The following is a 27,378-nucleotide window of genomic DNA, read 5'->3' as shown; positions in this document are numbered from 1 at the left end:
TCTCTATAATTCCGGGTAGTTTGCTTCCGGATGGAGAACAGAAGCCACTTCCTTGCTTGTCCAGACTCGCTCCTTTTAGGAGACTTGCAGTTAGTGGTTTTGTTCCTTCCTTCCTGGCTATATAATTAAGTGGGCTAAATCTTAGGTTTGGCTGAGGACATTTCATAATCAATATAATGGACTCTGCCTGGGTGAGTCCTTCGCCCGCCCGCCCTGCTCTCTGACCCCTTAAGTGTTTCCCCTTCTGCTCCCTCTACCCATTTGCTCTTCTCAGCCTATGGCTTGTTCTCTTCCTTTCTGCTTAGCCCCCCTGTCTCTCTCTTCTTTGCTCTACCTTCTTCCTGGGTCTTCTTTCTGCTAGTCCTCAGTCACCTTGTCTCCCTAGCACCGCTTTCTCTTTGCCAAGGTCCATTCTGCCTATCTTCAGGCCCTATGAATGGGGCTCCCACCCCCCAGCCCTCATGCAAAATGTGTCTTTCAGTGGCTGCAGTGTGTGTCAACCTTTTATTGTCAGCAGCTCCCTCTGAGCAGGTTTCATGTCAACACAGCAGTGTGTCTGTGCGCAACCCACAGCTTTATTTTGTGGGTTGCCATTGCGTCTTTTGTTTTGTTTTGTTTTGTTTTGTTAAGCATGGGGGCGAGGCTACTTTTCATGCACAGTAGCGCCTTTGACAAAGACCACGTTTTGTAAGCGGGAAAAGTATGCAAGATTCCGGCCTGCACAGATCTCTTTGTTGTGCTCGTTGGAAGAGTCCAGCAGCTGCCAAAGACTTTGCAGGTCCTTTCGCCAAGAAAAAAGTGGAGTGGCTTAAAAAGATGCGGCTTAACACACATCACCTCAGAGTGTAGCGTGAATGAAAGGGGCCAATTCAGCAGATCAAAGAAGAGGCAGCTGCTTCTGAGGTTTAGGATCCTTGCCCATTCAAGTGTGTGATGTGGTCAGCTTTCTCGGAACCTCAGCGTTTGCTTAGACGAAGTTCCACTTGTGCCCACAGAGGGCCACTCCTGAGGATGGGCTCACCTGGACTGTGTGAGGGCTGCCCTTCTCTCTGTGGCACACACTATAATCATAAAGGGACACAGTTGGCATTCTTCTATGATATGTCACTGGTGAAGAATGCTTGTGGAAAAGGAACACCCTTTCGGAGAGCGTATGTATCTGTGAGAGAGAGAAGACCTTCATGCCCCTTTCACGACTTTGCCCTGAGCTTGAAGGGACAAGCTGTACATTTACAAAGTACATTCTGTCAAGGATTCGTAGCAAGCTATCAGCCTGATCCAAGCGGTAACCTTTTTATAATGCCAGGGCTTAGCGAAGTGATAATAAACAAGAGGGTGCCCCTGAGCAAGTGCAGACAGCATGCCATACTGCTGAGTAAACACACACACACACACACACACACACACACACAGAGTATTTGACATTAAAAGAAAGGCGAGAGACAAAATAAAGGCTGTGCCCTCCCTTTCACAAGCTCAGAGTATCCTATGCTGTTAGAAAAGTTCAGGGGGCCATTTTTTTTAACTCTGAAATCATGACCAATTCTGAGCATATGGAGAGGGACTTTCCACCTCTTCCCCCCTCATAATGAGCAAAGGTCTTTCAAACAAGGCAAAGGAGGGAGGGACCTACTCTCCCCCGCCCCCGCCGCCTTTTTAGGACACCATCCAGCTTGTGGGTGGAGCTATGGAGGAGGCTGGAGGTGTAGGAGGACACAAATGCAACCCAATGACAGTGCATTAAACAACATGAAGAACACGCACACCCCGGTTTGTGCACACACCATTGTTCAGCAGCAGGGAGGGTGTTTCACAAGGAGGCAGCTTAACATGGTGTAATTACTCTCAAACCATTGTTGTGCACCCAGTCTGATGTGCTAAAGGGAGCATCACTCTTTGCAGAGCAAGTCAACAGTGTTCTGATTAACCTTACTGGACTCTGTGCTTACTGGGGTAGAATAATTTGAAAGGGCTTCCCAGATTTGTGAAAGTGCTGCTCTAGAATGTGCTTTAGAATGAACTAGGTGTTTATGGATAAGTGCATATTTCTCCTAACTCAAGCCCAGTTTACACATGCGAGGTGGCAGAGTCCTGAGGCTCTAAGTGCTTCCAAGAATAACGCATGTGGAGTGATCGTGTTTTTGAACAATCTCCCATGCAAAGAAAAGGCTCCCTGTCAGCAGAAAAGTAGTGCATTAGCAACAGGCTTAGGCAGGAATGTTCCTTGCTAATGACTTTTTCCTACTTGGAGAAAAGCATTTTTAAAATAAATAAATAAATAAATAAATAAAAACTTTCCCCAATCTGCAACCAAACCTAAGGGGTAAAATCTGTTTTCATTAAACGCGCCAAAGCTTCAGGTATGAAGTTTTACCCATGTTCATTGATTCTGTGACATTGTGTATGGATTAACGAATCTGAAATCACAACAGCAGATTTGTTTCTGAATGTATTCCAAACACATTTGGAAGAAAGCCACGTGGTTTCACAAGCATGTCTACCACCTCTGGCAATGAGACACCATGTGTCCAATAATGCAAAACTCTTACACAGAAAGAGAGGAGAGACAAGGCAGGTTTGCGTTTTTGTTTTTTTTCAAAACGCTTCTTTTACTACCACACAATCACAATCTCAAATTCCAGCTGTCGGCATTCTCACTAATACCCACTTCCTATTCCCTTGCACCCTGAAAACCACACTGGAAGATCAGTTCTTCACTGGATGATGCCTCTTGCATTTCAGTCTGTTCTTGGAGAGGCTGCACATGCCGGGAACCGCCATTCTCACTGCACAGTTTCAGCTGGAAGCTGGGAACTGAGAAAGTCGAGATTGTCTTTGTAATCTGGCGCCACAGATCTTAGTTCAGGGTCCATGCAAGAATCCGTTGTGAAGTGCAACAGAAGTTCTGCACTCTGGCTCCCAACAAATAAAACAATACATTTACGTTGCCCGCAAAAGCCGTAGCAGCTTCAGAGTCACACTGAAAAATCATCGAGAAAAGGTGCCAGCCTTCGGATCACACAGAAGTTCGTTTTCTGTCCTGCAGGCTGCGGGTGATGGAGAACGGCCGGTGGCGCAACACGGGTGCCTGGCTAGCCCTGGCTCCCCAATCCGGACAGCTGGGGCAGCAGCCTGTGAGGCCAGGCCTTGGCAATGTTGCCCCCCACCCCTTCTCAGCACTGTCTGAGAGGGCGTCCTCGATCCCGGTCCTGGCGGGGTTTCTTAAAAGGGTTTCTTGGGCCAAGGGGCGAGATTGCCGCGGAGGCACTGGCTTTCGGACAGCACCTGCCCTCCGGCGCTGTGCAGGGCCAAGTGCTTGCCAAGGTAGGCCCGGCGGCGGAAGCGCTTGGGGCAATGCGAGCAGCAGTAGCTCCCTTCGGCGGCGCCGGGGTGGGGCAGGGCCCCCCGGGGCGCGTTGCCCGGCTCGGGGCTCTCGTTCTCCTTGGTGGTGCCCCCCGCGTGCCCGCCGCCCCGGGGCTTGTGCCAGCGGCGGTGGGAAGCCAGGTTGGCCGGGCAGCTGAAGGCCTTGCTGCACTCGTGGCAGCGGTACTCGACGCGGGCGATGCGGGAGCAGCAGTGTTGCGCCAGCGCCAACGGGCCCGGGTAGGACTCCTGGCACAGCTGGCACACGAAGGCGCCCAGCAGCACCACCGCCCCTCGGGCAGGGGCTGCGCCCCCGACGGCCCTCTTCGCGGGCGCCAGGGCGCTGGGCTGCTTAGCCGACGGCGCGCAAGCCGACCCGGTGCCCAGAGCCTGCGAGGCGCACGTCGGGGCGGACGCGCCCGGGGCCGGCGACCCCGAATGGAGGCCCCCTCGCTCCAGACAGCTGCCCAGCGGCGCGGCGCTTCCCGCCAGGCGCAGGGGGCCGGGCCCTGGGGCCGGGCAGTCTGGCAGGCCCCCGGCCCGGGGCAGCTTCCTCGGGGCGGAGGAGGGCAAGGCCAAGACCCCGCCGGGGAGCAGCAGGCCCGACGGCACCCCGCCGCCATCCACCTCCTTCTGCGGGGTCCGGATCCGGTAGGAAATGGGCGCTTCTCGACGCGTCCTCTTCACCAGGAACCCCCGGGGCATCTTGGGCGGCTCGAAGGAGGGCGGAGAAGGGCACTGGCTCTTAGCCCTTGGGCACCAGGGGCCTGGCACGTCGAGGGGGCTGCTGGCACCTGTTGCTGCTTTGCGGGCCCTGCAAGAGGAGAGGCTTCCAAACTTGGCGCAAGGGCTCTCCCGCTTGGCGCGTCCGTTCAGGCTTTTGTTAGCCGGGGCTGCTGCTGGTGGTGGTGGCGACGTCGGCGTCTCTTGCCCGTGCCCGCCGTCGTGTCTTCAGCACGGAGCCAGCTGGCCTCTGGGAGCAAGCACGGCGGCTGCCCCGCTCTATAAAGGCCCGGACGCCTATTGTGCTGGCTGGAAGCTGCAGATGGCTGGTGCGGGGCAGCCAATGGGCGCTGCGCTGGTTGCGTGGCTGCGGGTCCCGTGGGGGCGAGCGGCAGATGGGAGCACTGGCCCTGGCGCGTGGGCCCTGCCATTATGCAGATTGGGGGCAAGGGGTGGCACACGCCGGGCCGCCACAAAAGGGGGGTGGGCTGCGGGCTGATCCCCCAGGGAGGCTGACAGCATCAACGGGCCAGGCAGGGCGGGCGGGGGTCTGGGGGAAGGTTAACCCTTTGCTGGGACTTTTGGGAAAGGCAAGAAAGACGAACAAGAGACAGCGGGCAAATCCCAGTTAAGCCTGCAAAGCCCGTTTTTTCATCCACTGCTGGAAGAAACGGCCGGAGAAGAGGAATCGGTTTAGTTAAGGGTGTATTAATTTATTTGTCTGGAGAGCCTAGCTCTCCTCGGTGGCTTGGAGCAAGTTCACATCAACCCCCCAACTGCGATTTGACAGAGCCGGTAGGTAAAGTGCTTTTAAAACGATGCCACCTTTGGGTCAGAAACCCCATTTTCTATTTCAGCTTCACTGATGACAACCTCTTGTTGCATTCATGCCTTATCTTTATCTACATGATTCTCTCCCCCACACATAGGAGCCAACTTCTGGGGGCTGAGGTCCCTTTGCTTCCCCAATAAAATATTTAAGGGGCTGCCCTCAAAGTTGATGGGCATTGCCATTCAAATAGTGCGTGTGCACACAAGTGTGTGTCGTGTCATGTGATCAATTATGCGGGGTGGGGCTTACCTGCCCCCCCATATTTTATTCATGTTGGCACCCCTGCCCCCAGACCTCTCTTTCCTATATATATAATCACACATACGCACATTCGGTCAGGCACACATGCATATATCAAAAATACGTGAGTTAGCATGACTGAAAGTTTCCCCAATGAGAGAAGCACCTTGTGCTCCAGCATTTATTGGTTACAGAGGCTACTTTTCTCCATAGCAGAGGAAAGGGCACTCTGCATGTTATCAAAAGCATTTTAATAAATATATTTTATTGCAGGACATGTTTTACAGGTTGAAATGTGCCGCTGAAAGCAAGTCCTTGGGCCAAACTCAGCTGCTTGGAGTGGAACATGGTGGAGATAGGAAGCTGCTCTATACATACCTGCTCTGACAGAGAGCAGCAACTCTCCAGAAGGAAAGGGATTCACGCCCCCTCGTCACCACCAAGGGATTGAACCTGGGACCTTCTGAATGCAAAGCAGGTGCTTTGCCACTGAACTCCCAAGGAGATATTAATAAACGCAGCAATATTTGTCTGTGGGTAGCAGTGGCGGCCGTGTACCAGTCTATGACTGTAAATGAGTGACCTCGCTTCCTGGAGGGAACTTGTAAGTGGCCGCTGAAGGTTTGTTTGTGGTCCTCCTGGGAGGGGCACGACACCTGTGTCAGTTCCCTTCTCTTGCCATCTTGAGAGGGAAGAAGCACAAAGTGCTCCTTCCAGCCTTTCAGAGCCCTCCAGCTCCCCTGCCCCTGCCCAGACCAAGATACATCATCTAGGGCGGCCTACCATCCGCCACTGTCATCTGTTGGTGAGGCCAGGATTGGCCTTCTAGAGGCCGCAGGAGGGGCAGCACGTTCTGTGTAGATTCATTCCAATATTTAGCATGCACTGCCTGCTGAATAAATGAAGGTGGCTGTAAGCATGGGGCGGGCAGGGAGGTGATGACCTGGAGCCTCTGAGCATTGCATGTATGTAGCTGAGCCTGAAAATCCATGGGGATAGAGAACGGGGACACTGAACACTTGCACCACTGTAGAGCTGGTGGCTGTCTTCTCCCTGCAAAAAGTGCAGTTTTCCAGTGGAACAGCCCAGCTCAGTGGTACAGCCCAGCTCTGCATGCATACAGAGGCATAGCAAGGTAAACTGGTACCCGGGTGCGAAAAATTTTTTGCCACCCCCCCACTGAAATTATTAAAGAAAAGAAAAATAAGATTATTGCAGTTAAAAGTGTTATTTTCTGGTTTATTTATATTGTGAGCATAAGCTCTTAAAACTCTTTCCCACTAACTTTGAACTAGCTCCCCCCCAAAAGTTTAAAGCTAAACTGCTTGCCAATTATACAAAGATTGCAAACTAGAGGGGGAGGGGGGGAGTCAGAGAGATCTTGCCCAGTCAGGGGCTTGCGCGGTAGTGGCAAATAGATAACTCCGAAGCAATGACCCTGGCCAAGGGCGCGTGGGCGCAGGACGGAGAGAACCCAAAGGCAGCTGCCCAGAAAACTTAACAGACCCACTCACAAAATACAACGGGTTTACAACAGCATACACGATGGTAACAAAAACAATAGCAACTGTAGCCTGACTCCAGGAAAGGCAAGCGAATGTAACAAAACAATGGTAGCAACAGTAGACCCACTGAAAGAACCGCACAGGAACGTAACCAGTTAAAAGTAGCAGCAGCTACACTCGCAGAAATATACGTGGATTTAGCAGAATAAAAGTAGCAGGAGCCACAGTCAAAATGAGGCGTTTAAGATAAGAGGATTGAGACTTAAATGCTTGAAAAGCAAGGAAAGCTAAGTGGGAGCGATGGCGGACGGGTCCGATTCCCGAGAGGAAATGCGCCGGGGGGTGGTTTGCCGTTCGCGGTTTTGGCGGCGTGATGGCAGCGGTTGGCGCTGCCCCCCCAAAAGATGGAGCCGGGAGCGGCTCGCTCTCTCCGCCCCCCCCTTGCTCCGCCCCGGAATGCATAAGATCCCACTTCAATCCTTTGCATCTCTAGCTGAGGCTCCAAATAGGTTATGCACTTGATGGTCTTCCCCAATCTGCAAATTTCCAGTGGGCGTTCCAGTCCACCTGGAGGGTACCAGGATGGAGAAGCAGGATAGGAGAAGCCAACAAGGTGCCCTCTAGACCACAGTTTTCCAAACTGTGCGTCGTAATACATTAGTATGTCGGCTGCAGTGTGTAGCTGTGTTGTGCAGATGCTCCCCACACTCCTCCCGGGGCTGTGTCCCGGGGCTGTGAATTACTGTGTCGCGAAATAATGCACGTTCAAAGAGTGTGTCACCATCATTAAAAGTTTGGAAAGCTCCGCTCCAGATGCCGTTGGACTCAAAGTCCCAGCACCCCTAGCCACTAGCTAAGCTTGCTGGGTCTGATGGGACTTGTAGGCTAGCAACATATTGAGGACACCATATTGGCTACCTTTTGTATAGGCAATATTTGTTTAGGTGTGCCGGTGGTACGAATCAGTATAAGGCAGCTTCCTATGTTCGGCTCTGAACCACATAAGGAAGGAATTGCAAACCCCAACTGATCCCTGTTCTAAACTCAATCTGCTTTGAGCCAGGACTACTACTTTTCATTATTTTTAGACCATCCCTCATACCATATTGGTAGTGTACCAAAACGTTTACAAAAGGGAAAAAGTACCTTGCCCTTGCTGGAACTCGTCCTTTCATGTGCACTCTCAACTCTGGCAAGTTATGATCGTGGTGAGAGTGCTTCTAAACACGCGCAGAGTGTCTTTTCTTCACCACTGAGTGTCCACATATACATGGGGCAAGGAGATTCCAGGTTAATGGGGTGGTTTCTAAGATAGTCTTAGTGCAGAAATTAATCAGTGGATAAGGGAAGTGGAAATCTAGCCCCAGGTTCTGGGTAGGGGGGTTATTTATAGGATGTAAAGTTGCCCCTGTTCCTCCTGAACACCAAAGGGATGCCTCTATTAGGATAGCCAGTCACTGCATCACCGGGGGGGGGGGGGGAGGAGAAAAGAGGATGCAGATTGCATCCCCTTTGCAATTGCTAATTTATATGCATCGATGCAGATTTAGAAACAATTGCTGTAATTTAAACAGAAATGCATCTCGTCATAGTGGGGAAGACTGTGACCAGGTAAGCTGTGTGGTGCCTGCCTCGTCTGCTGTCCAGTGTTGCTAACTGAGGATGGGCAACTTAAGAGGCATTGCCCGCTACCCTGGCTCCCCTTCTGAAGGTTCTTTATCTTTGATTTATTTAAAAAGTGGTTCTTATCTTTATCTGTAAGCCACTTGGAGTCCCCGTCAGGAAAAAAATGTGGGGTATAAATATCACACACACACACACACACACACACACACACACGTGTATTTGTACATGTACATGTATATGTATATGTATATGTATATAGGTTTGTACCAGACAGGATTTTATCTGGAAGCTATCTTCTGGCAATGCCAGCCCTTCAGACAGAGAACTAAAGTATTTCTTGGTAGTCCCATATCTCACCCTGCTCAGGTGCCTCCTAGATATCTCTGTCTGGGAGGCTCAATTTAGGAGGCCCACAGAATTCGACGGTGGTCCGAGAATCCTGCCCTCTCCTCTGGTTTGGAATAAGCAGCAGTCTTTCCAGTCCAATACTGGGCATCTGCCACAGCACTGTCGAAGTAGTGTTGCCTGCGTGTGCGGAGGAGCCCTCTTTGCACACACACACACCCCTTTATTTGAAATGCTCCGATGGCTTCAGCTATGCCCTTGCACACAGATTCCGTGGTGCTTTGAGGTCTCAAAGGTTCCCGGGATTCTTAGTGGGGTTGGAAATGTGCTTCAAATGTGCTCTTCCACAGTTTCTCTGTATGAAAGTCTCCGGGATTATTTTCAAAGCAGTTGTGGTGGGTTTTTTTGGCATACTTCTTTTAAAAATAAGCTTCCCTTGTCTACCCCCAGGTATTCATTGGGCAAGGGGGAAAGAAACCACCACCTAAACACATGTGCCCATGCGCTCGTGCACACACACACACACACACACACGCAGGCAGCCATGGGGTGGAGTAGGGTAGGGGGGGTAGGCTTCAATTGTCCTTCCGAGTTTTTCAGCTGTGCCTTTGCTCATTGTATGCAGGAAGCGCAGTTGGTCTTGGATCTTTGCACACACTGCGGGGACAACCCGTCCGCCCCCCCTTTCTGCAACCTTGCCCCCTGCTCCCTAGGGGTGGGGGCAGGCCAGGCCAGGCCTCCTGGCACATTGAGATTTGCAGCATCCCTTCCCCCCGCCCCCCAGGAACACAAGGGAGTGTGTCTGAAAAGCACAGACACGCGCCTGCCTTGACCTCCCTAACCCCCATCTCCATAAAGCTGCAAGGCCCCCTTGCAGATGCCAGACAATGGCCCCCCCCCCTCCCCAGCGCAGCACCACCACCACCGAGGAGCTGTCTGCGGTTAACCCGTTAGAGTCCGGATCCGCGAGGAAAGGGAAGGAAGCCACTGCTGGAGTGGATAAAGAAGGGTGAGGTGTGAGACGTGCCTGGTTTATAGGAAGCCTAAAGTTAAAAGGGCAGCGAGTAAAGTTGCGGCAGCTTCTGTGAGCAACTTGCCCCTCTGCAAAAAAAATGCCCTTTGAGGTTTCCTTCTCACACTGAACCTCAGTTTTCTGATTGGGGTATACCCAATACAGGTGAGCAGCACAGCCCCTCTCTCAGGTTATGCCCCCTCCCAGGCCTCATGAAGGCGCCCTTTTCTTCCACCCCATCAGCCTGCCTTCCTTCCTTCCTTCCTTCCTTCCTTCCTTCCTTCCTTCCTTCCTTCCTTCCTTCCTTCCTTTTTGCCTCCTCATTTTCCCCGCTTTTGAACATGCCTCCCCCCGCCCTTTTGTGTAGTCTCTGAACAACTGGAAGCAGAAGTAGTTTATTGGATAATAATAATTATCATTATTTTTAAAGAAAACTCTTCTCCTGGTTGTGTGGCTTGAGAATAAGAAGCTGGGGGGTGGGGGGTGGGACAGAGTGCCTTCTGCTCTGTGTCTGTGTGTAGCACACTAATGTCAGAAAGTAATTGCTTTCACTTGCTTTCTGGAACAGTAGGTCTATTGTTCTGTTGCACAGTACTTAAAAACAAACAAACCATACCTCTCTGCATACTTATTTAAGGGGAATCCCATCACACCCAGTGGTGTCTTCCTTTTGAGTAGGGCTGCATAGGACAAGGGAATTGGAGATAGCTATGATGAAAATTTAAACAGGGCAGTCTTTAATTCAGATTATCAAGCCAGGACACTTTTGTATTTGGCACAACTCATCAGGGTCCTGGCTATGTCCTCTGTTAACCGTCCTGTGTGGCACCTTTCAAGAAATTCAGACTGCAATTCTGTACATACTTAACAGGGAATAAATCCCCATGGAGTTCAGTGGGGCTTACGTCTGAATAATGTACAGCTTCTTTGGCATGAACCCACATTAGAAATTGTGATAGCCGAGACCCCCTTCTGAAGCAAAGTAAGGCACTTTGGTGCTAAATATTAATTGAGCTGCAATGATTGCTGCTGTTATAAACTGTTTAGCGATCTGTTGTTGTTTTAATGGATTGTGGTTTTCTAAAATAAATTAATAAAACTGCAGTGTTTAAGTGTCCACTGTTTCTTCACAAAGAGAGAACCAGGATTTGGCCACCCCCACCATGACTTCTTAGTAAGCCCTACCGATTCCAGGGGGCACCAGATACCACTGGGTTTATTGGTGTTTTGTAATATTTGGATGTATTTACAAATATGCAGAAAAGATTGTGCTTACCTTAAGGTACACGGTGTTACAAAGTCATCTGCTCTCTAGGGCAGATGACCCCAACCTGATACCCTCCAGATGTTTTGAACATACACCTCTTTCTCACAATGGCTTCTAATATCTCTGACCTTTGTCTATACAGTACCAGCTAGGGTTGATGGGAATTGTAGACTTCCCAGGTTGGGGGAGACTGCTCTAGGGAGAGGAAACTAGCCCCCCACCCCAGCTACTAAGATGTAACTTAGTTTATGGAGCTCAAACAGCTTCAAACCTCTCTCTCTGTCTATCCTGTAATAGTCTCACTCAAGCTGCAGTCTGGAGAGGAAAGTTTGCTCCTTTCCCAAACATCTCTCGCCTCCTAGGAGAGCTTCCAGCTATTTCTGAGTCATTTTGCAGAGGAACTCAGCGCCCATCCACACCCCAGCTTAATGTGGACCCCTCCATCCTTTTTTAATTCCCAATTGTCCATATAACTGGCACTGGAGATAGCTGCTGTCCCCAACTTTCTCCTGCTAAATCCGGAGTTTCCTCATCCTTGGAAAATCCAAACATGAAATCTGCTCCACTTTAAAAGTGCTCCTACTAGTTTTCTGTGGGTGCCCTTGTCTCTCTCTCTCTCTCCCCCCCTTTTTAAGTGGGTGTTTTTGAGGTGGAGCAGATTATGCAGAGTTGCTTGAAACAGCAAACAGTGGAAAAGGGAGAATGGACATGGAAACTTCGGTTAAAATCTCATCCAAATATAAACTGCTCAGGGATGGGCTGCCAGTGGACAAACTGAGATTATGCAAAGTGTGGATTTTGGGGGGCAGGTTTGGATGGGCCTTTGGTCATGTTACTAGGAAGCAGCCAAAAAGAGCCAAGAGGCTTGAGGCATACACCTGATGTTGGTCAACAAATGCTTAACAATTAAATGACTTAGCCTTTCAAGATGCCGGAAGATTTATATTTATTTTTTGTTCTTGAAGAAGCAGGAGACCTTTGGAGGGTAGCAGGTGGTAGAGCTGAATAAATGACATTCACAGCCAGAGATGCATTAGACTATCAGAGTGGAGAAAGAAGCCCATGGAGGCCCTGAGTGATGGGCTTACTTGTGAGTCACCTTCACCACTCTCCAGCCTTGGTTGACCTTATTTAAATTGGAACAATGAGGACATTGAAAGGCACCTACACACATACTTTCATATATAATGGTACCTCTGGTTAGGTACTTAATTCGTTCCGGAGGTCCGTTCTTAACCTGAAACTGTTCTTAACCTGAAGCACCACTTTAGCTAATGGGGCCTCCTGCTGCTGCTGTGCTGCCGCTGCGCGATTTCTGGTCTCATCCTGAAGCAAAGTTCTTAACCTGAGGTACTATTTCTGGGTTAGCAGAGTCTGTAACCTGAAGCGTATGTAACCTGAAGCATATGTAACCTGAGGTACCACTGTACTTAAGAGTGGTTCCCTAACCATGCTGCCCAAAATGGTGGCATGCAGGGAACAGCAATGGTTGCTTTCCCCAAGTTATCAACCTCTCTTTTGTGACTGGGCCTAAGACTTCAGTCAGGCCATAGACCTATCTAGGCCAACATGATGTTCTCCCAGTGATTAACCAAATGTGAGAAGCCCACAAGCAGCATGGGAGCGTCATGGTATTCTCATGTTCCCTAGCCTATGGTATTCAGAGGCAGGTTGCTTCTGATCCCATTGGTAACCTTCTCTCTTCCATGATTTTGTCCAATCCCCTTCAAAAGCCATCCAAGATGGTGGCCATCACAGCTTCTTGGGGCAGGAAGTTCTGTATTTCATCTATGTGCTGGCTGTTTCCAGGGCACCTGTTCACACACAAAAAAGAGAGAGAAAAGACTCATTCTATCCAAGAGTCATGAAAAATTAAATTAACCCCCCCCCAAAAAAAATTCCTAAACTGAATGAGCCTTGAGGAAGAAGACATTCTGTAAAGCTTCTTCCACAACATCTGCTGTCAAAACTTTCTGGAAACAACTGAAGGCATTTTTGTTTCCAGAAAACTTTTCCAGGTAGATAAGGTCTCATTCTTAGGTGTTCGTTTTCTCTTGTTTTTAGACCTCCATATAGCAGTTAAAAATATTGTTTTAGATATTATTTATTCACTGTTTGCTTGTTTGTTTTCATTTACATTTCACCTTTTCTCCAAGGAACTCAAGGTGGTGTAGATGGTTCTCTCCCTCCATTTAATCCCCACAGGAACCATGTGAGGTAGGTCAGGCTGAGAGATGGTGGCTGGCCCAAGGTCAGCCGGCTGGGGCTGATGGGAGCTGTGGTCCAAAACACCCAGAGGGCACCAAGTTGGAGAATGCTGCTCTCACCACTAAACCACGCTGGTAGAATGCCTTAACTGTTTTACGGCATTTTAGTTGCTTTTTATGGTATGTTTGCAAATCAGCTTGAGAAAAATCGACCTACGGAAAGGTCAAACAAACGGATAAAATGAAAGACGGTGCCGGATGACTGCCTTCACTTCCAGATGAAGTCAGCCCACCCTGCTGCGTCTGGGGACCCTCCTGCGTAGTTTGTGGAACAGGGCTCTGGACTTCTGCCACAGTCGCGGGTTCGATCCCCAATACGGGCCACTTGCATATTCCTGCAAGGGGTTGGACTAGATGACTCTCGGAGTCCCTTCCAACTCCACGATTCTACGGGTTCATGGATCCTACGATTCTATAGAAGTCCTACTGCTGGCGCCGCTGCCTGGCTCCTTCGCCAACCTGCTCTCCTCCTCCTCCTCTGATGTGCCTTTCTTCCTTCCTTCCCTCTCTTTCCCGCGCCCCCTGTCGGCCCGTCCCGTCGCGGTTCCCTTCTCCGGCCGGGACCCGCCTCTCCTCTCTTCTCCTGCCGCCGGCTCCGCGTCTCTTGGCGGCGCTCCCAGATTCCTGCCCCCGGCCGGAGATTGGCTGCGAGGCGAGCGGAGCGGGCCCGTCGGGGCGCGCGTTGCTCTCCAGCCTTGGCAGCGGGGCCGGGAAGGCGAGCCGCCTCCGCTCCGCTTCGCCCCTCCTCTCCTCCTCCTCCTGCGGCTGCTGCTCCTCCTGGGCTCGCCTCCCCTCCGCTCCAGCGGCTCCCTCGGCCGCCTCGCGCGCAGCTTTCCGCGGGGCGCCCCGTAGGGGCCAGGCGAGAGGCGCGCCGCGCTCCTCCGCGCCGGGCTTGGCCTGCGGGCCGCGGGATGCCAAGATGCCCTGGCGGGGGCTCGCCGTGCTGTGGGTGCTGGCGCTGGGCTGGCCGGGCGCCGCTTCTGCCGCCGCTTCTGCCGCCGCCGCCGCCTCGTCGTCGTCGGCGGGCCCCTCGGAGCGGACGGCGCTGGCGCGGGAGCGCTTCAAGGTGGTCTTCGCGCCCCTCATCTGCAAGCGGACGTGCCTGAAGGGCCAGTGCCGCGACAGCTGCAAGCCGGGCAGCAACATGACCCTCATCGGAGAGAACGGGCACTCCATGGACACGCTCACGGGCTCCGGCTTCCGCGTGGGTGAGATGGGCCAACTCTTCTCCCCCCACTCCAAGCAGGGCGGGAGAGGGGCCAGGGAAAGGCTGGGGAGGGGGCCCTTGAGGAGTTGTTGTTCCGGAGTAAGTCACCCACTTGCAAATGAAGGGTTAACGCTCCCTCCGCCGAACCCCTTCATTTGCCCCAGATGTTGCTCAGGCAAAGGAGACATCCCCTCCTTTGCAGAGAAGTGCGTTCCTGGAGGTGCTCACTGGGCTCTGATGCTCTCTGGTCAATCCCAGTGCAGGAGGCAACTCACCCCTAGTGTCAGGATCCAAGCCCAAGTTAACCCGGGAAGGTGGGTTGGTGGCATAATCAGGCAAGTTGGATGCTTTTCCCAAGAAGAGATGCACTTCCTACGGTTTGTTTTTCAACATCGAGGCCAAAAGGCCTTGCCCACTTGAGGCCACTTAACTTTTACGCACTTTTCCAGAGAGCATCTAGCAACACACATACACACACCACTGCCGTTGCCCCTCCCTCTCTCTGTTCTCTCTCTCTCTCTATTTTTCTCTCTCCCCCGCCACCCCATTCTTTCCTCAACTGCTTTTGGCTGGTGGAAAACCTTACCTCATGTCCCAGCCCATCTCTGGGGCCCTGGCTGCCTCAGAGTTGTAGCAGCAGCAGCAGCAGCAGATCAGAACCGTTAGCCAAGCAAATACACATGTAGATCCAGAGGCTGCCTCGCCAAGACAAACGTGCGTGAAGAGGCCATGAAAACACTTGCTAGGTAGGGATAAACAGGAGCCCAAATGGCCTAGATAGGATTCAGTTTTTGGCACAAGATCTCTAATGGCTGTTGCCCAGAATTTGTTTTCTGTGTGCCAGTCGGAGGTGGCACACAGGACTGCTTTAAAACGGTGGGCCACAACAAATGCTCTTTAGAAATTAAGCTGACTGCGGAGAAGGCAGGACAAGTCAGCAACTGAGCTACACAAAACTCTGCCACTTTCAGGCCAAGATTTGGGGCAGCGGGACTTGCTGCAACCTAGGAAAAGAGTCCTACTTCATACTACAATTTATATAGCTGCTCCATAACTCAAACTCGTGGGTGGCCCATGAGGAGGAGGAGGAGGAGAAAGGAACCGCAATTAAGGCACAACATAAAACAATTGATATACAGGGTTTTTTTTAAGTACAGGGACCAAGCTGTAAATGGTCAGGGCTAAGTCCCATTTATTCATGGTGGCCAACCGAGATGCCCCAAGGTGAGTCCGCAAGCAGGACATGGGTGCAACAGCAACACTCTCCCCATTTGCAATTCCCAGAACTGGTGTTCAGAGGAGAGGCCTATACCTTAAGCAGTGGAGGTGGAACATAGCCATTGTGGCCATTGTAGCCACCAATAGACTGATCCTCCATGAATTTGTCTAATTCTCTTCTAAAGCCCTCCAAGTTGGTGACCCTAACTACCTCTTGTTGGAGTGGATACCATAGATTTAACTGTGTGCTGTGTGATGATATACTTTCCTTTTGTCTGTCCTTAATCTTCCAACATTCATCTTCCTTGGACGGCTCCTGAGTTCTAGTATTACAGTATATATGAGAGAGAGAGAGAGAGAGGGGGGGGGAAAGTGATGGGTCTGTAAATGGCTGTTAGGCATGATGTGATAAGAATTTTAAACAACAATGATAAGTGAGGCCTGCAGCAAAGTGTTGCAGCATGCTCCTTTCCAGGGTTCCCACCGTGCTTCCTCTTCTAGAATATTCCTTTTCATCTGCCTGCTTTCCTGGTTTTTTGTTTCCTTCATGCCCCCTCCTCAAAACCGTCCATCATTCCACGACCACTACGATTTTTCCTTTTCGTCCTTTTGCAAACTTTACATACTTAATGGTAGTTTTTGATGACACAGACATCCTGAAATTGGCAAGCCGATAACACCAGAACACCACCACTAGCCTCATAATTTGTCCAGCCCTATTTTGAAGTGGATAAGCTGGTGGCACTTGGGCAAAGAAGGAGAAACCATAAGGCAGGGGAATTGGCACCCAGGTGAATGGTTCAGTGACAGAGCACCTACTTTGCATGCAGAAGGTTCGATCTCTTGCAAAGGGTCAAGTAGGAAGCGTTGGGGAAGACCTTTCTCTGCCCAAGAACCTGGAGAGCTGCTGCTAGTCAGAGCAGACAATACTGGCTTCCTAGGCATTTTCAGTCTGAGGGTTTAAGCACCAGGATCTGTTTCTACCCCTGGCATTCAAGTTGGCATGTGTGGTTTCAAGCCGCCACGAGTCCCTGAACTTCTCTTTATGCAAACCATAGGAGCCAACTCCTAGGGACTGAGGTCTCTTTGCCCCCCATAAAATATTTTAGGGGGCCGCCCCACCCCCTTCCCAAAGTTGATGGGCACTGCCATTCCTAAGCAGGCTGGCTTTGCTCACAGCAGCCTTCTCTTTTGCTGCAAAAATTTCTTTACCAGCTGGACTGGTATCTGACTGCCAAAAATCTCCCCCCCCCCTTTTAAATCGCCTAGGGCGAAAAGCAGGGTCTCTTGGAGAGGACTCTCCTTGGCAAGCGTAATCTTTGTTCAGGAGTGGAAGAGGGGAGCGGTGGAAGGGGACGTCCTTCAGCTAATGGAATCCAGAGGTGGAAACTTTGGCCTGTGAGCCCATCTCGCTAGCCAAGAGCTGGAGAGGTGGGGCCTCTGGGAGTATGCAGAGAGCGAGGGCTCCGAATCAGTCCAAGTTCTGGTCTGGTCTGGTCTAGCCCAGAAGCGGCACCCCCTCTTCCCCCTTCTACATTCTGAACCTTCCCTCCTTCCCTCCATCCTGAGCATTTTGGATTTGGAGTCCTGTTTCCTTCCTAGATCGCCTTCCCACCACCCCCATGTTTTGTTTTTCTTCGCACAAAGGCTCAAGATACCCAATATGAGCCAAAAACTGCAGCGTTTGTTGACTTTCTGCAGCTTGGGAAGGAGGCCGGCCAGCGTGGGAAGGAGCCTTCCTGGCTTGGTTGATTACTCTCTGCAGAGGGGTCCCTCCCTATAACCTCTCCAGTCTGGGATACCCAAACTTTTGGGACAGCCAAATCCCCAGGAGGCATTGCCTTAGCTAGGACCGCACATTCTTTAAAAGGCTAGATAAGTATTTCAGAGCTTTTCCTGACCCTTTCAAATTTCATTATCTTCAAAGCCAATGTTAGGGCACCTGCTTTGTGTGCAGAAGGTGCATTATTTGCTTCTGGCATCACCGGGTAGGGCTGGGAAAAGGCTTCCTGTCCAAAACTCTAGAGAGATGCTGCCAGTCAGAGTGGACAAGACTGAACCAGATAGGCTGATGGTCTCACTCTGTATACGGCAACTTCTAATGTGGCTAATATAGGCCATGGACTCAGACCTCACTAGGTAGTTTTAAGAGCATTCAGTCGACCCACATTTTCCAGGACTGAGTCCCCCATTTGCAGAACTCAGAAGCTCACAGCTAAATGTGTTAACCAATTCCAGTGAAAAATATTGTGTCTAAGCTGAAACTGGGAAATGTGGAGTCTCTTCATTGGGTGGGGTGTGTGTCCTGGATTTGGCATAGCTATTATTATTACTACAGTGGTACCTCGGGTTACAAACACTTCAGGTTACAGACTCCTCTAACCCGGAAGTAGTACCTCGGGTTAAGAACTTTACCTCAGGATGAGAACAGAAATCGCGTGCCAGCGGTGCAGCAGCAGCAGAAGGCCCCATTAGCTAAAGTGGTACCTCAGGTTAAGAACGGTTTCAGGTTAAGAGTGGACCTCTGGAACGAATTAAGTTTGTTACCAGAGGTACCACTGTATTATTATTATTATTATTATTATTATTATTATTATTATTATTATTATTATTTACCTGCCCTTCACCAGCAGGTCCCAGAGGAGGAAACTTAAAATTATAAACAGTTGAAATAGATCCCAATCACCGGAATGGATTGGGTTCTGAAAACATACATCTCATGTGCCAAAGGCCCAGGTTAAGAGGTGTGCCTTTCCACCTAGGGGACTCCCTCCCTCCCCTTGCAAGGCGGGTGCTATCCTGCTGAGCTTCAGCCCTTCCCAAAAACAGGCCTGTGTCGTTTTTGCTCTCCTGGCTCAGTACAAGGCAGCTTCCTCCTCTGTCTCTGTGTCTGTGTCTCACTTTCTCGCTCTCGTCTCTTTGTTGCTGCTCTATAGCCAGCTCCCTCTCCTGACTGCTCTCCCCTTTTCCTTCTCCCCAATCATAACCTGCCATATCCTGAAGGTGGGGGGTGCCTTGGCACATTCCCAGAGCGTGGGCAAGGGCAAGCTAAGGGCACTTTGCATCCGTGGCCGGGTCAGCCTCTTGGAGGACTGGAGCCTCCCAGTTTCCCACTTCCGTTATGCAGCTGCCTCCACACCATAAAGCTTTGTAATTTCACCATCGCCTTTGGCTGGGGCCTCGTTCTCCTGGGCCCAACCCCTTGTTTTCTCTCTGCCTCTGATATTGCTCAGAGGCTATTCAATCACCTTTTCCTCCCAGGGACCGTGGGCAACTAGAACCCTGGTTATAGGGGCCTATGAGATGGGCAGATGAGGAGTTTCATGGGATGTGCTTTGTGTTGCATATACCCTCCAACATGTCCAGGCCCAAAACCAACATGTCCTGGGTGAGTCACATGACCCGTGTGAGATTGCAGCCCTGAAAACAGGGTTTTTTGGGGGTGAAATTGTGGCATTCAACATTGCCACCGTGCTCTCACACGAGAAAACAGGATGTCCCAGTTTTCCTGGGACAGTTGAGGTGTATGCTATTGGAGACAGTGTGCTGCTGGGCATGTGCAGAGTGCCTTTCTTGCCACGTTCAAAGCTTTGGGGCTTGAGGGCAGATTTTCTAGATCTGTAGGTGTGGGTTGAAAGTGTATTTATTGAGTGCTTTTATATCCCACTTTTTTTATCCAGTGAGCTTAAAGGAATGTGCATAGTTCTTCCTTGCAGCAACCCTGTGAGATAGGTTAGGCTGAGAGTCTATGACTGGCTCAAGGTCATCCAGTGAGTGTCATGACTTGAGCCCTGGTCCCTCAGGGCTCTGACCACTGAACTACCACTAAGCTCCAGCACCCCTCATTTCTTAGAAGAAGCTGCAACCAAGTGGCAGGTAGATGGACTGGCTGCCTGACTCTTTGTAAGGGAGCTTCCAATGTTTCTAACTTCTGAGTATAGAAAGGAAAAAGTTCTTCTCCCTCTTTAGGACTAATGGGAAGTGTCAAAAATTTAGATTCAGTTAGCTATGGGAAGCATTTTAATTTTGTTTGTCCAGTTTGATGTTTTATATGGCATTCCCTGTTAAGGTTGCTGCTTAACTAAATAATGTTTGGAAGGTCAGGTTGTGAAAAAAAGACAGAATATCCTGTTGAGAAAAAGCCATTTTAGTTCCTTTTCAGCAAATGCTGTATGTTTGCAGTTATGTCGATGGGGCCAACACAGGTAACCAGGCTGGGGAAAGTTGCATTATAGGTGTGTGTGTGTGTGTGTGTGTGTGTGTCACAGGTCACAGGTTTGATCTCTGGCATCACCAGGTAAGACCGGGAATGTGCCCCGTCTATAACCCTGGGGAATTTCTGCCAGTCAGTGTAGGAAATACCAAGCTCGATGGACCAATGACTCACAAGGCAGCTCCTTTCATTTTCCAGTGAAAAGAGTTTTGATATTTGATATGAAACTTCCTGAAAGTCTGGGTTTGCCTAATCTGGGGTGTGTTCAGACTCCCTCCTCTCCCCATTTTATACAATACTGGCTTTGTGGCTGTTTCCAGAACTTCAGAAGAAATGTCAGAATTCCCAGGTTTGACTCTAGGCCCACGCTTTGTAAATTGCACACATCTGCGGCTTCTCCTGATTTTATGGGATGCTATTATATTGTTGCAGACATTCAGCAGACAACCCAGCTTCTGAGTCAAGGAGTTACTCATGTTTATATATCCCAACCTGTCCTGTTTCCCCCTTTGGGGCTTCTCCAGCCCGGGTTCCCCCCCCCTATTTTGAGAACTTCCTTGTGGCTTGTGCCCCCACAGTCCCTGAATTGTTGGCTATGCTGCCTGGGGATGATGGGGGTTGGAGTCCAACAACATCTGGAGGGCCACAGGGTTATTATATTTTTAGATATGCTGTAAGCCGCCCAGAGTGGTTGGGGAAGCCCAGCCAGATGGGTGGAGTAATCATCATCACCATCATCATCTTGCTAGATCAGTCCAGTGGCCAATAATCTAGCATCCTGTTCTCACAGTGGCTAACCAGGTCATAGACTCACAGAATTGGACCACAAGATGCTTGTGGGAAGCCTGAAAGCAGGACCTGAGCTCAACAACAGCATACCCCTCCTGTGGCTTCCAGCAACTAGTCTTCAGAACCACCACTGCCTCTTTCTGTGGAGACGACACAGAAGTGGTGATAGCAGAGATATTAGAGTGGTATGCCTCTGAATACCAGTTACTGACTTGCACACCTTTTGTTTATTTGTTCATATATTTTTAATTAAATTTGACCACTTAATGTTAATAATACAAACACAAATGTGTTAAAGCTGTAGCATGGCAGAAAGTATGCTATGTTTGTTTGCTTTAAACAAACTAATAATAATAAATAAATATGTGCACCCCACCCCCGAGACCACTCCATCGTAACTATCCAGCCTCTCAAAATTTCCAAACCTCTTGCAATGATAGTTTGGCCCCTTTCCATTTTAAGATTTTAAGATTTAAGATTTTAAGATTTAAACTTAGTTTTGATTATTCAACCAGTGTACAACATGTTAAGAGAATTTAATGATATGAGGTAAAAAAATAATAATGGATCACTTCATATGGAATGACCCAAAATAGGAATTAAGGGTGGTTGTTTTCTTAGGACGGTGGAGTTTGTGTGTGCTGTGTCCTGTTAGCGTTGCGGTGGATAGGAAATGCTCTGTGGGGTGGGGTATGGGGACCCAAAACGGGGAGGTTGAGGAAAGTCAATTGGTGGGGGAGTGAGAATTGTCCCCATTTTCATCTGAGGAATGTCGGAGGGTACAGACTCATCGATAGGGAGATTACGGTCCTGCTTAGCTCCTGCTTGAGGGCTGTCTGTCTGGCCGCTGTGAGATCCGGATGCTGTATAGTGGTACCTCGGGTTACATACGCTTCAGGTTACAGACTCCGCTAACCCAGAAATAGTGCTTCAGGTTAAGAACTTTGCTTCAGGATGAGAACAGAAATCGTGCTCTGGCGGTGCGGCAGCAGCGGGAGGCCCCATTCACTAAAGTGGTGCTTCAGGTTAAGAACATTTTCAGGTTAAGTACGACCTCCAGAACGAATTAAGTACTTAACCCGAGGTACCACTGTAATAGATGGGCCTTACCCACCCATATTCTTATCTGCCTGACTTATATGTTATAGGAAGAAGCTCCAAAGGGCATGTGCCACCACATTAAAGCCCCGATTCCTACATTGTACAGAGCAGACTTCCTGGCAAAGTGATATCTGCAGGAGGCCAACTTTAGGCCACAGTGTGTGACAGGTTGGACTTAAGGCAGCCAAGGAATTTCCACACACCCTCCCCAAGGGGGATAAAAAACCGTCCCTCGCCGATCTTTCCCTGCTGGGTTGGCCCTTCTGTAGCTGGGCACCATGCCCTGCTCTTTTATTTGTTTTTGTTTTTGTGAATGGAGGGTGGCGTTTGGGCAGGACCAGCCTGCAGCTGCTGACTGTTGTCTGGGGATGAGTGTGTGTGCGTTGGAGAGGGCATGTTTGCCAGCTTCCCGGCTGCTGACTCAGCACCCGGAATTCAAAGAGGCTGAAATGTTGTTCTCTCAGTCCTGGTAGCTAGAAATGTCTTTCTCCCAGCTCTTTGTCCAAAGGTTTGTTTTCTGGGAAAGGGGCACCCTGGGAGCTGGGGACTCATTCGATGAAGTGGCAGACATGTTTTTAAAAATTAAGTTCCTGACAGGCACTTGTGGAACATAATACCGTACACATACATAAACACACACCCTCCAAAGTAGAGTGTACCTTCCAACATTTTTCTGATGATTTTTTTATTATTTGTATCTCACCTATTGGACTGGGTTGCCTCAGCTATTCTGGGCAGCTTCCAACATACTGTATTTTTCCATGTATAAGACTATATTTTCCCCCAAATTTTTTAAGTTTAAAATTAGGGGTCGTCTTATACACAGAATGTTGCAATTATTTATTTTCTAATTTTGGGCTCAAAAAATAGGGGTCATCTTATACACGGAAAAATATAGAATATAAAAACATAATTAAACATTTTTAAAAATTCCCTATTAACAGGGCTGCCTTCACATGTGTTCTAAAGGTTGTATAGTTATCTCCTTGGCTGGGGGGGGGGGTCACATAACTCCATACCCTCCAACATTTATCCGATGAAAATAGGGATGTCCTAAGGAAAAGCAGGACATTCCAGGATCAAACTATGCCTCTGTGGTCTCCTAACCTAACTACCCGGAAACCGAGATGGCTTCTGTAAATCCAGGACTGTCCTGGGAAAATAGAAGAGTCTGAGGTTGGAGATTTTACAGTTTGCCTGAACCGTAGTCAGAGAGATTTAAACATGCAAAGTGAGGAAGTACTCCACCCGTATTAAGCACTGTTTTAATTATCACAGGGTTTGATGAATCTCAAGTTAATGCTTCCCCTCTCTGTTTCTCTCCCCCCCACCCCGCTCCCTGGCAGTGGTTTGCCCTCTGCCCTGCATGAACGGTGGGCAATGTACATCTGGGAACCATTGCTTGTGCCCTCCGGAGTTCACAGGGCGATTCTGCCAAGTGCCGGCCGGTCGCCAGAGCCAAAGCCAGCAGGCCCGACTGCCCGGTGAGGGCCTTGCCATGGAGACGGGCTCCAGCAAGCACGCCATCTATGCAGTCCAGCTCATCTCGGACGGCCACGGGGACACGGCCTCTGGGCCCGGCTCAAAAGGCACCATCAGCCACTCCACCTTCATGGTGCCTCTGGGCCCTGGACAACATTCATCCGAAGGTACCTGAGAAGGGGCATTTCTGTGTGGGTAGGGATGGATTCTGCTTTGAGAAGGGCACCGGCCACTATGGGAGAATTGCGGTTAGTTAGGTTAGGAGACCACAGAGGCTTAATTTGAACCCAACTGTAGGAACTTGTGTGTGAAATAAGATTCCCGAGCATGTGCAGAGTGCTTTTTTTAGTCCCCTGGCACTTCTCAGTGGCACTTCTGTCTAGGTGGCGGCAGGCTCTGTGGCTCAGTCCCGCTTACTTCTTGCCCAGCAACTGGAACTGGTAAGGTGGTAGATAAGCAAATAACATAAAAGGGGTGTCTCTGACCATGTTAAGAATGACCACATCCAGCTCCTACAACACTTGTGGCTAAAGGAGACGTCTGTGAGATCTGTGAGGTAAAGGTCTGTGAGGTAAAGGTAAAGGACCCCTGACAGGTACGTCCAGTCGCAGACGACTCTGGGATTGTGGCGCTCATCTCACTTTACAGGCCGAGGGAGCCAGCGTTTGTCTGCAGACAGTTTTTCCAGGTCATGTGGCCAGCATGACTAAGCTGCTTCTGGCAAAACCAGAGCAGCGCACGGAAACGCCATTTACCTTCCCGCTGGAGCGGTGCCTATTTATCTACTTGCACTTTGATGTGCTTTTGAACTGCTAGGTTGGCAGGAGCTGGGACCGAGCAATGGGAGCTCACCCCGTCACGGGGATTCGAACCGCCAACCTTCCAATTGGCAAGCCCTAGGCTCAGTGGCTTAGACCACAGCGCCACCCGCTTCCCATATGTGACCTAGGAGCTACCAAAATGGCAACTGCTTCTAGCAGCTGCCTCTCTTGCAGCCTAGTAAATAAACCCAGAAAAGTCACTAATAAAATAAACATAGAAAAGCCACACAATATTTTTAGTAGCCTGCTAAGGAGCTAGATGTCTGTATTTCCATACTAACTGCAGAGGAGACCATGCCTCCTCTGCTAGTGGTGACTGGTGCATTTTGGGATTGGTAGGGTGGGAGGCATGGAGGCAAACAGTAGGTGGTGCCAGAGCCAACGACATTTCACTTTTTGTCTCCTTCCTTCTGCTGAGTTCTAAGGAGACTAAAGAGGAGGAAGCTGACAGTCAAGGCCTGGGATGATGGGAGTTGTAGTTCAGCAATGACTCGAGGGCCAAAGGTTCCCCTTACCTGAATTATGCAAACACAAGAGCTTTTGGCCACATGCAGGGGTGCATTTGCCTCCGTACATGCCAGACTGCCCAACATTTTTGAGATTTCCCAGGGAGTGCTTGCAGGTCAGAGGGAATGGCCAGGTAGCTCACCTTTTTGCCCTCTAGTTCAGGTGCACCAGCCGCTGGTCAATGTCCGGGTACATCACCCCCCGGACGCCTCAGTGCAAGTCCACCGGATCGACAGCCTCAGCTCGGAGGGAAGTGGGCCAGGCAGCCAGCAACACCTGATCCAGCACCCTGCTCCCAAGCCCGCTTATACCAGGCCCCCCACCCAGAAGCCCCTCGGACGGTGCTTTCAGGAAACGATGCCTAAACAGTCGGTGAGTGGAGTGGTCTTCTGACAATTCTGATGCCTAGGAATGGCACCCAAGCAGAGAGACACAGTTAATTTTGCAAGAATATGAAGGGAGAGGAGATTTTTTTACCTCACAAGCACTGAAATCTGGATACCATTCCTTAAAACTAATCAGCAGGATGTTTCAGCAAATAAAAGGAGGTGATTTTAAATCCGCACATAATTCTCTAATGGGATTTGCTTTGCCACAGAATGTGATGGTTGCCCATCAGCCTAGACCAGAGGGTCTCAAACTTGATTCCTTGGATGGGCCAATTTGGGGGGGGGGGAGGATGGACCCGGAGGGTCTTGGCCAGAATTTTTATTTTGTTTATCCTACAAATCAAAGCACATACATATTTTAATAACTGCTGTCTTCCTGTTGTAATGTGCTGGATGAGGAAAAATAGAAGTATTTTTGTCCAGCTCAAGCATCATCATTAGAACCAGCCCCAAATTATGAAAACCATTGAGTCTTAAGCCAGGACCACCTTAGCTGGTTTGATAATCCAGCCCTGATCAAAAAAGCATCCTTGATTTCTACTGAAAATAATAATTTGAGTCTAGAGCCAAGCAGAGATAGTATCAATGGTTCTGAAACTTTCCAGCAGATCACAGGCTGTTGCTTGCAAACCAGCCAGCTGTTCACAGTCCATAGAACCTTTGGCCTCAGATGGCTTTAGGAAAGAATTAGATGCAGAAGGGATGTTTGCAATAGCTGGATGGAGCTTCCACATACAAAAGCTCTATACCTGAGCATCAGATGTTAAGGACAAATAAGAGAGGATGGGTACCCCCAACTAGCTGGCTGGCTGGAGACTAGAGCCAGTGTGGTGTAGTGGTTAAGAGCGGTAGTCTCGTAATCTGGGGAACCGGGTTTGCGTCTCCGCTCCTCCACATGCAGCTGCTGGGTGACCTTGGGCCAGTCACACTTCTCTGAAGTCTCTCAGCCCCACTCACCTCACAGAGTGTTTGTTGTGGGGGAGGAAGGGAAAGGAGAATGTTAGCCACTTTGAGGCTCTTTAAAAGGGAGTGAAAGGCGGGATATCAAATCCAAACTCTTCTTCTCTTCTTCTTCAAGGCAGACTGTAGTTTAGTTCACCACAGCACGGCATTTTATTTTATTTTTCCATGTTGCAGAAGCAATAGTTGCACAAACTGGGTTTGGGGGCACATTTGGACAAACATTTACAAAATTTGTATATGTGAATTTTAAATGCATTTCTTATTTGTGTTTTATTTCCTGCAAATAGCTTTGGGACGCCTCTGGATGTGTGAAGCAACATACAAAACAATGAATTAAACTAATATCTCAAACACACGGCTGCAGCTGCTCAGCTTGCAAAAACCAGCCGCAGGCGTTCCAATGGTCCATGAGATCTAGACACTTAAAAATGCAGGAATGAAACCAGCCCGTCTTTTATTTGTAGCGGGTGTTCCACGCATAGTGTGGAGGCTGGTGGGAGAAAGGTTTAAGGGCTTCTCTGCACTGTGTTTTAATGCCTATAGCAAGCTTCCTGTATCTTCACTAAATTCTGCATTGCCCATGTGACATTCTCCTCCTCCAATTCGCTGCTTCCAAACACTTTCCTTTCCCTCAGTCCCGATTTTCTCATACCAGGGATACTCCCAAAAAAGGAGGTAAAGGTAAAGGGACCCCTGACCATTAGGTCCAGTCGTGACCGACTCTGGGGTTGCGGCGCTCATCTCGCTTTATTGGCCGAGGGAGCCGGAGTACAACTTCCGGGTCATGTGGCCAGCATGACTAAGCTGTTTCTGGCGAACCAGAGCAGCGCACGGAAACGCCGTTTACCTTCCCACTGGAGTGGTACCTATTTATCTACTTTGACGTGCTTTCGATCTGCTAGGTTGGCAGGAGCAGGGACCGAGCAACGGGAGCTCACCCCGTCGTGGGATTCGAACCGCCGACCTTCTGATCAGCAAGCCCTAGGCTCTGTGGTTTAACCCACAGCGCCACCCGTGTCCCTCAAAAAAGGAGAGGGTATGATAAAATCCGGACTGAGAGAAGGGAAAGTGTGGAGAGGTAGTGATTTGGAAGACAGCAGCGTGCAAACAATGGAGAACTAAGGGAGGTACAAGAAGCTTACTGTCCACATCAAACCACAGTATGGATGGCCCCTGAGTGATGTGGGTGTGCATGAGATTTCTAGGTGGAGTTCATGAAATCTTATATTTCAACCTTTGCCTGTCCTGCTCAGTGCGGAAGCAACCCTCTCCCGGGCCTCACCAAGCAAGAAGATTGCTGCGGCAGCATCGGCACCTCCTGGGGGCAGAATAAATGCCACAAGTGTCCCCACTTGCAATGTAAGTCTCTCTTGCCCCCCACTTCCAAGTTCTGCACCTCTTCCCTCTAACCTAGAAACTTTGCAGGGAGAGGGTGGATGATTAAAAGTGTTGGATAGCGACCTGGGAACAGGGGCGGAGGAAGGGGGCGGGGGGGGGGCAGGCTGACC

The 27,378-nt window shown here is 49.9% G+C and overlaps 2 protein-coding genes across 2 annotated transcripts in view; one reads left to right on the top strand and one right to left on the bottom strand.

The window, feature by feature from the left end:
• Positions 1 to 2,614: 2,614 nt before the first annotated feature.
• LOC310752207 (insulinoma-associated protein 1b-like) lies at positions 2,615 to 4,318 on the bottom strand. Its single transcript, XM_083592082.1, has one exon. It carries the CDS (start codon positions 4,066 to 4,068, stop codon positions 3,223 to 3,225), a length of 846 nt encoding a protein of 281 aa, XP_083448208.1. The 5' UTR covers positions 4,069 to 4,318; the 3' UTR covers positions 2,615 to 3,222.
• Positions 4,319 to 13,841: 9,523 nt separating this feature from the next.
• Positions 13,842 to 27,378, top strand: part of LTBP3 (latent transforming growth factor beta binding protein 3) — a 41,162-nt gene continuing 27,625 nt past the window's right edge. The window contains exons 1-4 of the mRNA XM_083589721.1: positions 13,842 to 14,388; positions 23,055 to 23,357; positions 24,676 to 24,890; positions 27,124 to 27,229. Of these exons, the coding sequence (XP_083445847.1) occupies positions 14,100 to 14,388; positions 23,055 to 23,357; positions 24,676 to 24,890; positions 27,124 to 27,229 (913 nt within the window). The 5' untranslated portion in view covers positions 13,842 to 14,099. The remainder of the gene's footprint in view (positions 14,389 to 23,054; positions 23,358 to 24,675; positions 24,891 to 27,123; positions 27,230 to 27,378) is intronic.

The sequence above is a fragment of the Podarcis filfolensis genome, assembly GCF_964270895.1.
Source record: "Podarcis filfolensis genome assembly, chromosome: 16".
Lineage (NCBI taxonomy): Eukaryota > Metazoa > Chordata > Lepidosauria > Squamata > Lacertidae > Podarcis > Podarcis filfolensis.
Note: the sequence above shows the minus strand (reverse complement) of the source record. Positions and strands in the feature narration are given on the sequence as shown.